We start from the raw sequence: 17,489 nt of genomic DNA on the forward strand, positions 1-17,489 counted from the left end.
AATGGACTGGGGGGGGGTACCCATGCCATTTGTCTCACTGATTTTCATCCATATTGCTGGGACCCGACATTACATTAAAACCGCAAGCAGTTTTAAATGACTTTTATTCCTTTACAAATGTCATTTTGTGCAGGGACTGTTCTAAGCATGGGAAACACGCGCCACTTTACAGGCATACTATAGATACCCCCCAGGTATATTTAAAGGAATATTTTACTTTTTTTCGCTTTAAGCATCATTAAAATCACTGCTCCAGAAAAAATGGACGTTTTTGAAACTTTTTTTTCCCCAAACCCTTTTTAGGACAATAATTTGCATATTAGCCTTTAAAATTAGCACTTTTGATGTTGAACATTTGAGTCTCATAGACTTTAATGGGGTTCTAAAGTTTGCGCAAACTTTCGGTCCGTTCGCATGTTCTGGTGCAAACCGAACCGGGGGGTGTTCGGTTCATCCCTACTGGCTATACGTGTTATGTATAAAACAGTGCTCAGTGCAACTCAGAAACCATAATGTGAAAAAGAAATGTTCATGAAAGAATAAGTTAATCGCAAAAGTTCAACATGTGATAAATGATTTAAATAAAATGCACAGAGTTCCATCAATTACTTTATCCCAAAAGGCTCCCAAAGTTCTCTGAAAAATCGAAAGGAAACAAAACATGATTTTCAATCATGTGAAAAGCAGTAGAGATGAGCTCAGGTGTCCTCATCTCTAAGACCCCTTTCACACTGGGGCGGTTTGCAGGCGGTATTGCGCTAAAAATACCGCCTGCAAACCGCCGCTAAACAGCCTCCGCTGTTTGTTCAGTGTGAAAGCCCGAGGGCTTTCGCACTGAAGCGGTGCACTGGCAGGACGGTGAAAAAAGTCCTGCAAACTGCTTCTTTGGAGCGGTGAAGGAGCGGTGTATTCACCGCTCCTAAACCGCTCCTGCCCATTGAAATCAATGGGCTATAGCCGCGCTGTACGAGGGATTTTAACCCTTTTTCGGCCGCCAGCGGCCGAATACCGCTGCAAGAACGACGGTACAGCAGCGCTAAAAATAGCGCTGTTGTACCGCCGACGCCCCCACCGCCCCAGTGTGAAAGGGGCCTAACCCAAATTACTAGCTCCATTTTTTTACACTTCAAAGAGCTCAAAGAGCTAAAGTCAACTGTAAGTCAACTGTAGTTAGTTTGTTGTACTATTCTTCCCATCATGGAAATTATTGTATTTTGCAGAACACATAAGCTGCACTTAAAGCCTGACTCCAGGGAGAACAGTGGGGCTGCCTTCATACTGTGAGTTACCTGTTCATTATTGTCTAGGAGGCTGCAAAGAGCAGTTATACTTATCGGACCTTCTGCTCCCCCAGCAGCTGGGGTTCTCCTCTGCTCCTCTATACTTAGGCAGTGGACTGTTCCTTGGTTTCCTCATGTCCAATGCAGGGCTTTGGGCTCTGCATTTGTCTTGATGATATCAGGGAGCTTTCCACCACTGGAGCATTGGGAGGAGAGGGGCCTGAGGGAGTGGAGAATTGGGTGAATAAAAGTGCAGTTTGCACTTAAAGCGATTGTAAACCCTGCTTGGTAATTTTTACCTACAGGTATGCCTATAATGAGGCTTACCTGTAGGTAAAATGAAAATCCGTTTAGGAGATATTCACCAGGTATGCAGCCAGTGACATCACTGGCGCATGCGCTCTGAAGGTCCGACATATCTCGCCAGAACTTCAGAGCTTTGTGCCAGAACGTCATCGCGGCTCTGGCCAATCACAGCGCTGGAGCTCGCGAACCCGGAAGAATGACCAGGGGAACGTGTCAGTCCTCTCAGCAGTGACTTTACAGCGCTGGAGGGCTTTATTCCAATGTGAGTATTTCATAATGTGTTAGTATGCCATGCATACTAGCACATTAAGCCATTGTCTTGCAGGTTTTGTTTTTTTTGAACATCCACGGTTTACAACCGCTTTAACCTTTGCAGTGTGGGGACAGCCCCACTACAGGGGGCATTTTACTTTTCCCTGGACTTCAGCTTTATGTTATCCTATTTATACATAAACATAGATGAAACCTAGTCTGTATATTTTGTAAAATGATATATTATTAGCTAAAAAACAAAAAGGGTCCTGCGAGCCTCCACTGACCAGATGCCCAGTAATTTTATAAAAAAGGGAAGCTGCTAGCATTAAACACGTCTCACAAATCGTGCAAGTATAAATGAATAGAATATATATGCTGCGCTATAAATGTGATGAACACCTCATCAGTGTAAATTCTGAAGTGCATACATCAGATATAAAAAACATAAAAGTTAATTGATCAATGTATAATGTGACAGCTAAAGATAAAAAATATAAAATTTAAATAATTATGCTGTGCTAGACATTATGTAATACACACCCAATCAATCTAGATTCCAAAATACATACATAAATAGCATAAACACAAAATAAGTGATCAGTATGTGATGTGACAGGTTAAAAACCAAGGGAGTGAAAAACTTCAGATGCACGATTCAATACAAAGTGCTCATGTGCAAATGACCATACATTTCATAAAATTCATAAAAAAGTCCATAAAATTGTATATTGTGAATAAATCTAAAAAACAAAGTGCTCATGTGCAGATAAAGTGTCCTGCTGTGTCACTAATGACTGCGCTGAAAAGTCCCTAAAGTTCAAAACAACTTGGTAGGTGATCAAACGTGCCAAGGTGTCCTCCCTTCAGTGATCCCCTAGGTAATAAACGCTCACCTTGGAGCGTGCGACCTTGCACTTAAGCTCAGTCTAAACGCGCATGTGAACCTCCTCTGGGTTCAGAAGGGAAAAACTGTATCCTGGACTCCTCGGTAAATACCTCCGTATTATGCAAGAAATAAAAGCGCTTGATAGTGTAATAAGCCTTAAAACAATTTATTGAAACAAAGCAAACAAACCCTTTTCAAGGGTACTCATATTTATCCGGTGCGCCTAGTGCACTGTTTTAAACCCCGCTTGGCAATTTTTAGATACAGGTAAGCCTATAAAAAGGCTTACCTGTAGATAAAATGAATATCTCCTAAATGTGCAACGTTAAGGAGAAATTCACCCTGCATGCAGCCAGTGATACCACTGCTGCATGCGCTCTGAAGGTCCGGCATACCTTGCTGGAACTGCAGAACTTCGTGCCGGAGCGCATGTGCGCAGGAGTGACGTCATCATGGTTTCGACCAATCACAGCGCTGGAGCTCATGAACCCGGAAGAAAGACCGGGGGAACATGGGAACATGGGACACGGGAACATGTTAGCCCTCTCAGCGCTGGAGGGCTTTGTTCCAAGGTGAGTATTTAATAATGTGCTAGTATACGATGCATACTAGCACATTCTTCCATTGCCTTGTGGATTTTTCTTTTTTTTTTTTTAACATCCGTGGTTTACAACCACTTTAACCTTTTCAGTGGGGGGACAGTCCCACTACAGTGGGCATTTTACTTTTCTCGGGACATAAGCTTTATGTTATCCTATTTGTATATAATAATAGATCAAACCTAGTCTGTATCTTTTGTAAAATAATATATGCGGCATTTGCAATGCATGCAATAATAAGCCATGGTTCACAAAATTGTAGAATAATAATGCATTTTATTATAACTCTGTATATTTACTGCAGCCAAAAACAAAGTTATATGCAATGACCATTAGTACCTTGCAGGATGCTCCTTAGAATTGCCTCTGTGTGATTCACCAGCAGATCTGCTTTAGCAATGGCTACCAGAGAAATGTAACTCGACATGTTTCTGCACAACTCCTTATTTCCCTGCTGAAGAAATCTCACTGCAAGCGGTACTGCCAGGGACATGATTGAAGGCTTGTTATAATTCTGCCAATATAAATTGCAAAATATGTTAAGTAATGTACGCAAACGTAGTTGTAGAAATTTCCAAACAAGCATAAATTGCTAGGCATCCTGAGAACATTTATACACTTTTACAGGTACTTCCCATTAAAAATGTAATAAATCAAGAGCTGATCAGCCTACAATTAGTACAATATACCACCCTGGGTGTGCCAGTGAATTGATTATGTTGTGGGTACACAGTCTTTATGTAGAGTTTTCTACTTAATTATCAGCTTGTGGTTTTTTGATCTATAGTATTTGATTTTGAAGGAAACAGTGCCCCTTAGCACGATGGCCACACATACATCAGAAAAACAATGACAAATTAAAAGAATAATATAGCATATACAATTGCTAAACATGCCGTATTGTTTTTGAATGTAATTAAAAATTACCTTTCCTTTTCAATTTGCACACTTCCATTTTTTTTTAAGATGCAATGCAATATGGCAACCTGAAAGACTTCTGTACACAGTTTACACAATTTTCTGCTTGTGTGGTTGACTGATTTTTTCCAGAAGTGTGGACTAAGATACAAGTGACGTTTTAGGCATCCTCTTCAACGAAAAGTTTATTTTTTTGGTGAGGCACTCCTAAAGGGTTAATCGCTCCTAAAGCCATTCAGACACTGCATTTTTCCACAATAGAACACTGCAACAGTGTAGCCCTCTTTTGGGGAAGGGTGGGGGGTTTGGCTACAAGAAATGGCCCTCCCCAGACAGAATATTGCACTAAACCTATTGGTCATATAGAGGACCAGAACCTTCACCAGGGGAAGAGTGGGTCTGATAATAAATTTGGCAGTGCCTCCATCCAGAACAGGAACTCTGTGAACAGAGGGGATTCTCTTGCTGGGAAATTAATCAATAATCTAAACAAAGTATTTGGTAGCAGAAGAACCATTGCAACCAGCATATAACACCATCGACATACAGATGCACACTGGTATAGAAATAATACAAGTTTTATATAAGAAAAGAAGAATACAGTACATACATTCAATATACAAACAGCTATTAACAGCAAAAGGCCCTATAGGTGTCCTGATGGAATAGTGCATATATACCCGGGTCCAGTTTCCGGGGCACCTGAGGATGATATGGTGAATGCCTTTGAGTTGGAGACCTGAAAATAAGATCTTACTGGCAGGAGCTGTGGTGTGGCACTGGAACTCAGAGTCAGCCTATCTACTCTGCGCTTTAGTTGCTCCCGATCTGTTTCTAATCTGACATGTGACAGGACCTCTAAGCTTGTGATACCAAAGTGGCCAGTGAAAGCTATAACCTGGCTCTAGTCTATGCCGGTTATCGAGCCCTAAGCTAAAACTAGATACAGAATCCAACACAGAAGGGACAAGGTTAACTAGAATAACTTAAAGGGGTTGTAAAGATAAAAAAATTTTCACCTTGATGCATTCTATGCATTAAGGTGAAAAAACTTTTGACAGTACCGCCGCCCCCAGCCCCCCCGTTTTACTTACCTGACGCCTCGAATCTTCGCTGCTCGTCCTCATTGCAGCTCAGCCTGGTCGCTGATTGGCTGCAGTGGATGGATTGAAAGCAGCGCAGCCATTGGCTCGCGCTGCTGTCAATCACATCCGATGACGCGGCGCGCCGGGGGGCGGGGCCGAGTGATACAGCGAGCGGCTATAGCCGCCGGCTGTATCACGGGAGCGCGCCCGCAAGCACTCACCACCATGCGAGGGAGCTCGCATTAAGATGGTAAATGCTTGCGGGGAGGAGCTGAAACAGCCGCCGAGGGACCCCAGAAGACCAGGTTCAGGGCCACTCTGTGCAGAACGAGCTGCACAGTGAAGGTAAGTATGATATGTTTGTTATTTAAAAAAAAAAAAAAAAATTACCTTTACAACCCCTTTAAGCTGCATATAAAATACTATATAATGCAATAAGCAGAGTCACCTACCAATATACTGCAAACGTAGCAAAGTAAATGACTGCCGCACCTAAACAATCCTGAATACTGGACCCAAAATCAAACTTCATAAAGAATAAAATGTGCTGTCTCTTTAAAATTGAAATGTCAACAAAACATATGATAAAGTGAACAATTAATACATTTTATCAAACAATAAATGACTATACTATTGACGCGTTTCTCTGTAAAAGACATCCTGTGGTATTTGAGACCAAAGGATGCCTATTGTGGAGAAATGCATCAGACGGAGCTAGATCTGTGACGTCATCGTGCACGGGCATGCTGGCAGGATCCGCGGCCGTGCAGACTGGACTGCTTTAACTGCTTGCTTTTTTCTGTTGTTCATAATTACTGCACTATGAGACTACACGTTTTATTTTTTATATACAGTAGCAAAGACTTAGCTATCTGGCACTGTGCATATGAAATAATAACAAAGACACAGCAGAAATACTCTGTCTGTTGCAATGATTTAAATATACATTTAGAAACTACAGTTAAACTATTAGATCATAGAAATACTTGCCGTCCCTTCTGGCTTGGGGTGTAGGTGCATTGACAGGACACATGTGGCTGAGACTCTGTCTCTCTTTGCTTTCTCCCTCACAGCCCAGCCAGCATAAGCAGGAAATGACGTACAAAATTATACATAAAACTATGATAATAGCAGCTAAAAGTAGAGGCAGTAAAAGTACATCGGGTGACTGATACTGAAAAAGCCACTCCCATTCACATTCACTTCACACATTGACGTAACCAAACAAACAGCTATTTCTACTATAAGGAGGAAAGGAAGGTCTGGGGGCTCTGAGGAGGGGAAGGGGGTGGTGTCTGAGGAGGAGAGAGAGGATGTATGGGGGTCTGAGGAGGAGAAGGGAGGTCTGAGGAGGAAAGGGGGGCTGAGGAGTAGAGTAGAAAGGTCTGGGGGAGGGACTGAGGAGGAGAGAGAGGTCTTGGAGACTTCTGGGGAGTAGAGAGGGGAAGGTCTGGGGGATCTGAGGAGGAGAGGGGGTCTGAGAAGTAGAGAGGCGAGGTCTGGGTAGGCCTGAGGAGGACAGGAAGGTCTAAGGGCTCTGAGGAGGAGAGAGGGATCTGAGCAGTAGAGAGGGGAAATCTGGAGGGTTTGAGGAGAAGAGTAAGCTCTGAGGTCTTTGAAAAGGAGAGGGGAGGTATGGGGTGGCCTGAGGAGGAAAGTGGGGAGGTCTGGAGGCCCTGAGGAGGGGATGGGGTCTGAGGAGAAGAGGGGAGGTCTGGGGGCTCTGAGAAAGAGAGGAGGTCTGATGAGCAGAGGGGAGGTCTGGGGGTCTAAAGACAAAAGTAAGGTTTTCAGGCTCTGAGAAGTAGGGGGGCTGAGGAGGAGAGAGAGGAAGTCTGGGAGTCTGAGGAGCAGAGGGGAGGTCTGAGGAGGAGAGGGGGTCTGAGGATTATAGAGGGGAGGTCTGGGAGAAGAGGGGGTCTGAAGAGCAGAGAGGGGAGGTTTGGGTGGGTCTTAAAAGGAGAGGAAATTCTGAGGGCTCTAAGGAGTAGAGGGGAGGTCTGGGGTGGTCTGAGGAGGAGAGTGGGGAGATATAGGGGCTCTGAGGAGGAGACAGGGTCTGAGGAGAAGTGGGTAGATCTGGGGGCTCTGAGGAGAGGGGGGTTTGAGGAGTAGAGAAGGGAGGTCTAAGGGGTCTTAGGATGAGAAGAAGGTCTGGGGGCTCTGAGGAGGAGAGGGGGGCTGAGGTTAGAGGGGAGGTCTGGGGTCATCTGAGGCGTAGGGGGGAGGGCTGGGGATCTGAGGAGGAGAGGAGAGTCTGAGGAATAGAGAGGGGAGGTCCGGAAGGTCTGAGGAGAAGAGGGGGTCTGAGGAGTAGAGAGGGGAGGTCTGGGTGGGTCTGAGGAGTAGGGGAAGGTCTGAGGGCTCTAAGGAGGAGAGGGGAGGTCTGGGGGCTCTGAGGAGAGGGGGGTTTGAGAAGTAGAGAAGGGAGGTCTAAGGGGTCTGAGGAGGAGAGGAAGGTCTGGGGGCTCCGAGGAGGAGAGGGGGGGAGGTCTGGGGAGGAAAGAGGGGGATCTGAGAAAGAGGGGGTCTGAGGAGGAAAGAGGGAGCCTGAGGAGGAGAAAGGGAGGTCTTAGTTGTCCCCTTCGCCTTTGTACTCACCGATCACAGTGTGAGGCAGCTTCTTCTTCCTCTGTGACATGTCACATCGCAAAGGAAGAGGAACAATGGCAGTCTGCCCTCACTCTACAGTAGCACCATGCTGAGACTGAGGAGAGTTCTCAGTCTCAGCACCTGCTTTCTATTGCCACCTGCAGGTTGGAGGGAAGAGAAAGCCTAATCCCCTTCCCATCTGCAACGATCGGCCACTGTTAAACAGGATAATTACCACCGCTCTAGGTGATCGGGTTCAAGCTTCCCGTCCTCCGCTATGTGGATGATTGTGAGAGCCCCAGGTGCCGGCAATTGCTATTCCAATGGTATGTGTGTGATGGAAAAATCTGGACAGCCGCACTCCGGATTAGAAAAGTGAAAAATAAAATCCTCTTTATTGAAAAAGTAATAACATGATTAAAATCCGTACATGGCTTTGTTGGGATAATGCAGCATAACCGCTAACGCGTTTCACGCTCCCATAGAGCGCTTACTCATAGCTGGTTTGTACGAAACTGTTTCTTGTGATAGGAGTGACAATCACTCCTGTCAGTGAGAAGCAGGATGAGCGCCCACATCGCCAGTGGGCCCCCCTTCCTCAGCATGATGCTCGCTCTGCCCTCCTTTGTCCTTGACCTGGCTGCCACCACCTGATGCTACTTCCCACTCAGCTACAGCTCCCACAAGCCAGCTCTCAAGTCAGGTATCACTTTGCATCCAGACACTGGCTGTGAGCGACAGTAACCAGAACTATAATCATAGCATTGGCAAAGGCAGCTGGTAAGATGGAAAAAATGTTCCAAAGTTGCTGATGCGTATAAACAGTACTTTTACCCACTTTGGGCTCAGGGAAATTTTGGATGTAGATTTATTTTTTTATAATCCATGTGGGCAGTGTGTGTCAGGGCACAGTAGGCTCCCCTTTCCTCTTGGCCATGTTCTCCGCACACCCTGCACACATTGATGAGAAGCCACTGCCATGTGGCCTCTTCAAGGGTGATTGCTATTATGGCTGTGATGTCTATGTCACAACCTGTTTTTGTTTTTTTGTTTAGTTAGGGACCGCTAAGACCACAGTATAAATTAGGGAGTTGGCATACTTATGTCCTTCCTTGCAATGTACATTGATCTCACAGAGGGGACTGTTTTTTCTCAACAAACATGGTGTTACTTTACGAAGGCTTTTCTATGCATATTTCCCTTGGTACCTCCACACATCCTGTAAACATTGTAAACTGTTTTTTAATTCCAATGGCCCAATCACACTTGTCTGTTTTCCTTCCTGTAGTAAAACATGTGGATTTTACTGCATGAAAGGCAAATCAAAAAGAAATTCCATTCACTGAAAAAAAAGTACTACTGTACAGTATATGCATAAGCTTGGAAGCAGATGCTAATCCTTTTATTCTTTCCCTATTGACAAGTACTATGATCTCTCTCCTTCCTCCGTTGTAAGAGGAAGGGGAGGGATCAACGCTGTACACAATAGCATGCGATCACTGTGATGTTCAATAACAGGTTTGACATGGTACCCAACCCTCGGATTAGCTTTGTAAAAAGTGTCTGTTTATTGCGCCATCTAATGAAAGCTTGGTACACAGTGATTACGGATTATAAAATGGCACTGTGTAAATAATGGGTCATAGATCTGCTGCCTAAAGTTGTACCCTGGGAGAAAAAGTGGTTAATTACAGTTATATATGCAGCGCTTTACCAACGTGTACAGTGGGGACGGAAAGTATTCAGACCCCCTTAAATTTTTCACTCTTTGCTATATTGCAGCCATTTGCTAAAATCATTTAAGTTCATTTTTTTTCCTCATTAATGTACACACAGCACCCCATATTGACAGAAAAACACAGAATTGTTGACATTTTTGCAGATTTATTAAAAAAGAAAAACTGAAATATCAGATGGTCCTAAGTATTCAGACCCTTTGCTCAGTATTTAGTAGAAGCACCCTTTTGATCTAATACAGCCATGAGTCTTTTTGGGAAAGATGCAACAAGTTTTTCACACCTGGATTTGGGGATCCTCTGCCATTCCTCTTTGCAGATCCTCTCCAGTTCTGTCAGGTTGAATGGTAAACATTGGTGGACAGCCATTTTTAGATCTCTCCAGAGATGCTCAATTGGGTTTAAGTCGGGGCTCTGGCTGGGCCATTCAAGAACAGTCACAGAGTTGTTGTGAAGCCTCTCCTTTGTTATTTTAGCTGTGTGCTTATGGTCATTGTCTTGTTGGAAGGTAAACCTTCAGCCCAGTCTGAGGTCCTGAGCACTCTGGAGAAGGTTTTCGTCCAGGATATCCCTGCACTTGGCCGCATTCATCTTTCCCTTGATTGCAACCAGTCGCCCTGTCCCTGCAGCTGAAAAACACCCCCACATGCCACCACCATGCTTCACTGTTGGGACTGTATTGGACAGTTGATGAGCAGTGCCTGGTTTTCTCCACACATACCGCTTAGAATTAAGGGCAAAAAGTTCTATCTTGGTCTCATCAGACCAGAGAATCTTATTTCTCACCATCTTGGAGTCCTTCAGGTGTTTTTTTAGCAAACTCCTTGTGGGCTTTCATGTGTCTTGCACTAAGGAGAGGCTTCCGTCGGGGCACTCTGCCATAAAGCCCCGACTGGTGGAGGGCTGAGTGATGGTTGACTTTCTACAACTTTCTCCCATCTCCCGACTGCATCTCTGGAGCTCAGCCACAGTGATCTTTGGGTTCTTCTTTACCTCTCTCACCAAGGCTCTTCTCTCCCGATAGCTCAGTTTGGCCGGACGGCCAGCTCTAGAAAGGGTTCCGGTCATCCCAAACGTCTTCCATTTAAGGATTATGGAGGCCACTGTGCTCTTAGGAACCTTAAGTGCAGCAGAATTTTTTTGTAACCTTGGCCAGATCTCTGCCTTGCCACAATTCTGTCTCTGAGCTCTTCAGGCAGTTCCTTTGACCTCATGATTCTCATTTGCTCTGACATGCACTGTGAGCTCTAAGGTCTTATATAGACAGGTGTGTGGCTTTCCTAATCAAGTTCAATCAGTATAATCAAACACAGCTGGACTCAAATTAAGGTGTAGAACCATCTCAAGGATGATCAGAAGAAATGGACAGCACCTGAGTTAAACAATTCTGTTTTTCTGTCAATATGGGGTGCTGTGTGTACATTAATGAGGAACAAAAAAAATGAACTTAAATGATTTTAGCAAATGGCTACAATATAACAAAGAGTGAAAATTTTAAGGGGGGTGTCAATACTTTTCCACCCCCCTGTACATTTACATTACAACCCCTGGCAAAAATTATGGAATCACCAGTCCCTGAGGATGTTCCTTCAGTTGTTTATTGTTGTAGAAAAAAAGCAGATCACAGACATGGCCAAAAACTAAAGGCATTTCAAATGGCAACTTTCTGGCTTTAAGAAACACTAAAAGAAATCAAGAAAAATAATTGTGGTGGCCAATAACAGTTAGATTTATAGAACAAGCACAGGGAATAAATTATGGAATCACTCAACTCTGAGGAAAAAATTATGGAATCATGAAAAACAAACAAAATAACACTCCAACACATCACTAGTACTTTGTTGTACCACCTCTGGCTTTTATAACTGCTTGCAGTCCCTGAGGCATTGACTTAATGAGTGATAAACAGTACTCTTCATCAATCTGGCTCCAGCCTTCTCTGATTGCTGTTGCCAAATCATCTTTGCAGGTTGGAGCCTTGTCATGGACCATTTTCTTTAACTTCCACCACAGATTTTCAATCGAATTGAGATCCGGACTGTTTGCAGGCCATGACATTGACCTTATGTGTCTTTCTTCAAGGAATTTTTTCACAGTTTTTGCTCTATGACAAGATGCATTATCTTGATAAATGATTTCATCATCCCCAAACATCCTTTCAATAGATAGGATAAGAAAAGTGTCAAAAATTTCAATGTAAACCTGTGCATTTATTGAAGATTTAATGACAGCCATCTCCCCAGTGCCTTTACCTGACATGCAGCCCCATATCATAATTGACTGTGGAAATTTGCATGTTTTCTTCAGACAGTTGTCTGCATAAATCTCATTGGAACGGCACCAAACAAAAGTTCCAGCATCATCACCTTGCCCAATGCAGATTCGAGATTCATCACTGAATATGACTTTCATCCAATCATCCACAGTCCACGATTGCCTTTCCTTAGCCCATTGTAACCTTGTTTTTTTGTGTTTAGGTGTTAGAGATGGCTTTCTTTTAGCTTTTCTGTATGTAAATCCCATTTCCTTTAGGCGGTTTCTTACAGTTCGGTCACAGATGTTGACTCCAGCTTCCTCCCATTTGTTCCTCATTTGTTTTGTTGTACATTTTTTCAAGGCATATTGCTTTAAGTTTTCTGTCTTGACGCTTTGATGTCTTCCTTGGTCTACCAGTATGCTTGCCTTTAACCACCTTCCCATGTTGTTTGTATTTGGTCCATGTTTTAGACACAGCCGACTGTGAACAACCAACATCTTGTGCAACACTGCGTGATGATTTACCCTCTTTAAGGAGTTTGATAATCCTCTCCTTTTTTTCAATTGACATCTCTGGTGTTGGAGCCATGCGTCATGTCAGTCCACTTGTTGCAACAGCTCTCCAAGGTGTGATCACTCCTTTTTACCTACATACTAACAAGCAGATTTAATCTGATGCAGGTGTTTGTAATGAAAATTTACAGGGTGATTCCATCATTTTTTCCTCAGAATTGAGCGATTCCATAATTTATTCCCTGTGCTTGTTCTATAAATCTAACGGTTACTGGCCACCACAATTATTTTTCTTGATTTCTTTTAGTGTTTCTCAAAGCCAGAAAGTTGACATTTGAAATGCCTTTAGTTTTTGGCCATGCCTGTGATCTGCTTTTTTTCTACAACAAACAACTGAAGGAACATCCTCAGGGACTGGTGATTCCATAATTTTTGCCAGGGGTTGTAGTCCCTGACCTTGAGGAGCTTACAATCTAAGGTTCCTATCACACATCCATACACACTAGGGCCAATTTAGATGGGAGCCAATTACCCTACCAGCATGGCTTTGAAGTGTGGGAGGAAACTGGAGTACCTGGAGAGTCTGCTTGTTCTACCCACAAGAAGAACAAGCAAACTCCATGCTGATAGCATTTAGGACAGGATTTGAACTGAGGATCCAAATGCTGCATGACTGAAGTTCTAACCATTTAGTCACTGTACTGGATCTTTAGCTGTTTGCAAAAGCTTGGTGAACTGAGCCCAATATCTGCTATAGCGGTCATGACTTTTTTTTCTTATCCTTGATATGAAACTAACTTTAAATTACATGAGTTAGTTAGTTACTTAGTTAGTAAAACTAAAGATAATTTTAGAATACAGTCAGATTTTGCTTTGTAGATGTGGGAAAAAGGTGGGCCAACACAGCCTTTGAAATTCAGCGTGATCTGAGTACAATAAAATATTACCACTAGAAGAAAATTTTACCAGTTGCTATTGAGGTAGAGTCTTATTAAGGTGGATGCTTGATAAAACATAGAAACCCCATCAAAATAAAAATAAGTGAAGCCCACACAAATATGTTAATATTACTAACAAATAAACAAAATGAACAAATAAACATTATGAGCAAGGCGCAATGTTTGAAAATATAGAAAATAGCTTTGCTTCAAAAATATTGTAACAAATGTGCTGCGAGCTTGCTGGGAAAGAGAGTCCTCATGTGGTTAAATTCTATATAACAACATGTGGTATATGCATTATTTACTGTATTTGTAATTGTAAAACCATAAGCTTACTTGTAGAATACAGCTCATGATATCAGATGCAATCTTGGCATGTGGAGTATCCTCATCTTTTGCTGGTGGCTTAAGGTTGTGCTCCAAACATGATTCCCAAAGTGACACAAGAGCCTGGCCGTGTTTCTCTATGGTCCCCGTTTCTCTAATTGCTGTTGTAATACGAGTGATGCAAATTTCTACAACTGCTTGATCATTGTCATTCGTTTGGTAATCCTGTTTTCAAAAAAAAAATTTTTGTCATTTAAATGCATTTAATACTTGTATAGCACAATATCTTAATAGACGCAAGGTGAATATCCTATGTATTGAACAAGATTGATGCTTTCTATTTTCATTGCGGTTTCCTTCAAAAGATATTGTGAATTCTCAGTGCATACACCAGATCGAAGTGACTAGCTACATGCAACACATGATTCTTAAGTTAGTTCAGCTGCTCACAAAGTTAACAAGTGCAGCCCTGTTGTGGGAAGGGGGGTTATGAGAAATTTTGCAGCAAAAGTTGCAAAAGTCCAGTTGCAGGGGCCCCTGAGGATGATCATGATGCAGTGTCTGTCTTTGTGTCTGAGACTCGAGGACAAGATCAGCAGTGATTGGGAGATCATCCAACTGTTGTAAAATCAGCCTGTAACACAGCTTCTCATATGCAGAAACTGTGCACTGTCCACTGATGCACTGGAACTCAGAGTCAGCCTATCTACTCTGTACTTTAGTCCCTCCCTAGTACTTTCTAATCTGACATGCAACTGGACCTCTAACTTCCAAAGTGGCCATCAGATTCCTAACCTGCTGGTTATCGAGCCATAAGCTAAAACTATTTATAGAACCCCAGACCAGAAAGGACAAGGTTAACTAAAATAACAGAAGCTGCCTATAACCAAAATAACAGGAGCTGCACATGAACTCTATTGCAATAAACAGGTTCACCTTCTGATATAGTGGAAGGTGACCACTACACACATAGAGTAATACAGAGCTATTTGGAACTGTGCATGTGAGATAACAATAGGACAGAGAATTAAACTCAAGAAGCTGTGGGCAGCTACACTTAAACAGCCAGAACACAGGAATAATTACCCCTAATAGTCCCTGCTTCTGGCTTGGACAAAATACAGTATTGCAGTAATGCAGCTCTTGTGGTGGATATGTGGTGTCAGCTCCTGTCACGATCAGGGGTCAGGATCGGAGACCAGTAGCTATAGCAGTAGAGAGGTTCACATTGATTAACAGGATTAGTACACAAGCAGGTCACAATGGTGGGCGACATGGGCTCACCCGAGGAGCAGGGTCTAAGCACTAACTGGTCTTTACGAGAGCTCCTGATGATGGAGATAGTCTTTGCTGCATGCTAGTGCCAGGTCGCAGCCCTCGGGATAGCCCCACCAGGAGTTGAGCTAACCAGGGGCCGTAACAGATGTAGCAGGTAGGGATCAAGCAGAAACATAGTCAGTAAACAAGAGCCAAAAGACTGTAGCGAGTGGTTCCAGGTTGGGATCAAGCAGAAGCGTAGTCGCGGAACAAGCCAAAGGTCAGTAACAAATGGTAGTGAAGATAAAGACAGCTGCAGGTAAGCAAGGAGCAAGACATAGGCTGGAGAGAGCACAATAATCTGATAAACAGGAAGTGCAGAGATATGGCTTAATTCAGGAAGTTAATGGGAGAAGCAAAGACTTAAAAGGTTCGGCTAAAAAAGATGCATGGCAATATTGTCCAAGGGATCAGACAGGGAGCTGTCCAGCATCTCAGGTGGCACAGCGAGAAGAGCCACAACCAGACATTAAAGAGGCCCCAGGTTCTGTTATGGATCCTGACAGTTTCTCTCTCTCTCCATTTCCTCATTATGAGTTTTTTCTACGCCATCTCCTAAGAGACAGGAAGTGCTAATAAATAATTATACACAACACTCTGATATTAGCAGTAGAGGGATGCAGATCCCTACACAAGTTTTATTAAAAGCCTGTCTTAATGTGGAACTACAGGAATTATAGCCATTTTATAAATAAGCTACCGGTAACTTATTTTGGTTAAGTTCAACTATTTACATTTTTACTGAGTGCTACGAGTACAGTTTTCGCTACACTCCCAGCGCACTGACAGAAGAGATGTGCTCCGCTACACAGCAGCCAGGCTGCCAAAGCACTACGGTTAAAAACCTGGTTAGAACTCAACCTCTTAATCCTAGATTGTAAATTAAAGTGTAATTAGAAAAGCCACTCTGCCTGCCCATCGCCTCTGCAGTCCATTCACAGAATACTTTGCTTCGGTTCACATTATACAAAGCCTTTTGTGACTGGTTAAGAGGTGAGAAGTGGTGGGCAGAGTAGCTGCAAAGGCCTTTGCATCTGCAGGTTCATAGAGCCAAAGGTCCAACATAATGTTCCAGAATTATAGGGATATCTGTATGCCTGATGCTCAGTAAAAATGTAAATAGTAAATAAAAGAGATAAGTTCAGGAGTTGCAAATACCTTGTCAGACTTAACCCCTTATAAACCATCACAATTTTTTTAAAGAGCTGTAATTGCTGGAGTTCTTCTTTAAACCTTTGACTTAGGGCAAATTAAAAACATTGTATAGTGATAACTCACATTACATGCGTTGGTACGCTACAGTGCCATTTATTGTGAATAGCACACCAATGCACCTGCATAACACATGCGCACTGCAACACAGCATGGCACAGTACACAGTGCCTCGTATGTTGCACTGAGATAAAACGCAGCTTGTTCTATTTTTGCATGCATGGCTATATGTTTCAGCCCAATAATTCATTTTAAATGGGCAATTGAACACAATACAATGCAAACCAATATGTCAACGCATATGTTGTGGTATGAATGGGCCCTAACACAAGCCTATAACACCAGTCAAAGCTCAGCAAGCTCTGCAAGAGTCCATCAAATTTTTTTTGTGTAACCAATTGAGTTTCAAGGGACTAAAGTGGTAATAAAGTATTTTAAAGGCCACTAAAATGACTAGCCTTAAGTTATACACAGTGATGAAGCAACTCCTTTTACTAAAGCTGTACCTGTTCATCTGCAGCCCTCTCTTCTCCAAAGGTGTTCAAAGTACACAGATCAAAGTGTATTTCTCTGTGTCCAGAAAGTAGGGTGCGGGGACCTGATGTCATACACTGCACCGAGAAAATAGCTGGAGTGGAGTGGAGTGGAGGGAATTGACATGCTCCCCTTCACAGTCAGTTAAGTACATAAATAGTAAAAGAGGGAGGACAGATCATATTAGACCCATAGAAAATGATGAAGGGATTCTGGTTACAAGGGAGATACCGAAGGTGAGATGGCGAAGGTTTTGAATGTATTCTTCTCCTCAGTCTTCACAAGGAAAACTAGAGGCTTCAGTAACCAAAACTGCAATGTTTATCCTCATGACACATCACAGGAAGCACCCCATGTTTAACAGAGGTTAAAATCAGAAACAGACTTGAAAAACTTAACATAAATAAGTCACCGGGACCAGATGGCTTGCACCCAAGGGTCCTTAAGGAACTCAGTCTAGTAATTGCCAAATTACCTAATTTTTACAAACAGTCTACTGACTGGTATGGTACCAGCTGATTGGAGAAAACCCAATGTAGCACCAATCTTTAAAAAAGGACCAAGATATATCCCTGGGAACTACAGACCAGTTAGCCTAACACCAATGCAAGCTCTTGGAAGGGATGATAAGGGACCATATACAAGATTTTAGTTAAGAAAAAGGTATCATTAGCAGCAATCAGCATGAATTCATGAAAAGTCGTTCTTGCCAAACAAATCTGTAGTACCCTC

At 43.0% G+C, this 17,489-nt stretch overlaps 1 protein-coding gene across 3 annotated transcripts in view; it reads right to left on the minus strand.

Moving 5' to 3' along the window:
- VEPH1 (ventricular zone expressed PH domain containing 1) overlaps positions 1 to 17,489 on the minus strand; it is a 675,925-nt gene that overhangs the window by 567,037 nt on the left and 91,399 nt on the right. For all 3 annotated transcript variants that reach the window (XM_073626085.1, XM_073626082.1, XM_073626083.1), the window contains exons 3-4: positions 13,704 to 13,919; positions 3,666 to 3,840 (exon numbers count right to left, since the gene is read on the minus strand). In XM_073626085.1, the coding sequence (XP_073482186.1) occupies positions 3,666 to 3,840; positions 13,704 to 13,919 (391 nt within the window). The remainder of the gene's footprint in view (positions 1 to 3,665; positions 3,841 to 13,703; positions 13,920 to 17,489) is intronic.

Source organism: Aquarana catesbeiana, linkage group LG04, assembly GCF_042186555.1.
Source record: "Aquarana catesbeiana isolate 2022-GZ linkage group LG04, ASM4218655v1, whole genome shotgun sequence".
NCBI classification, from domain to species: domain Eukaryota; kingdom Metazoa; phylum Chordata; class Amphibia; order Anura; family Ranidae; genus Aquarana; species Aquarana catesbeiana.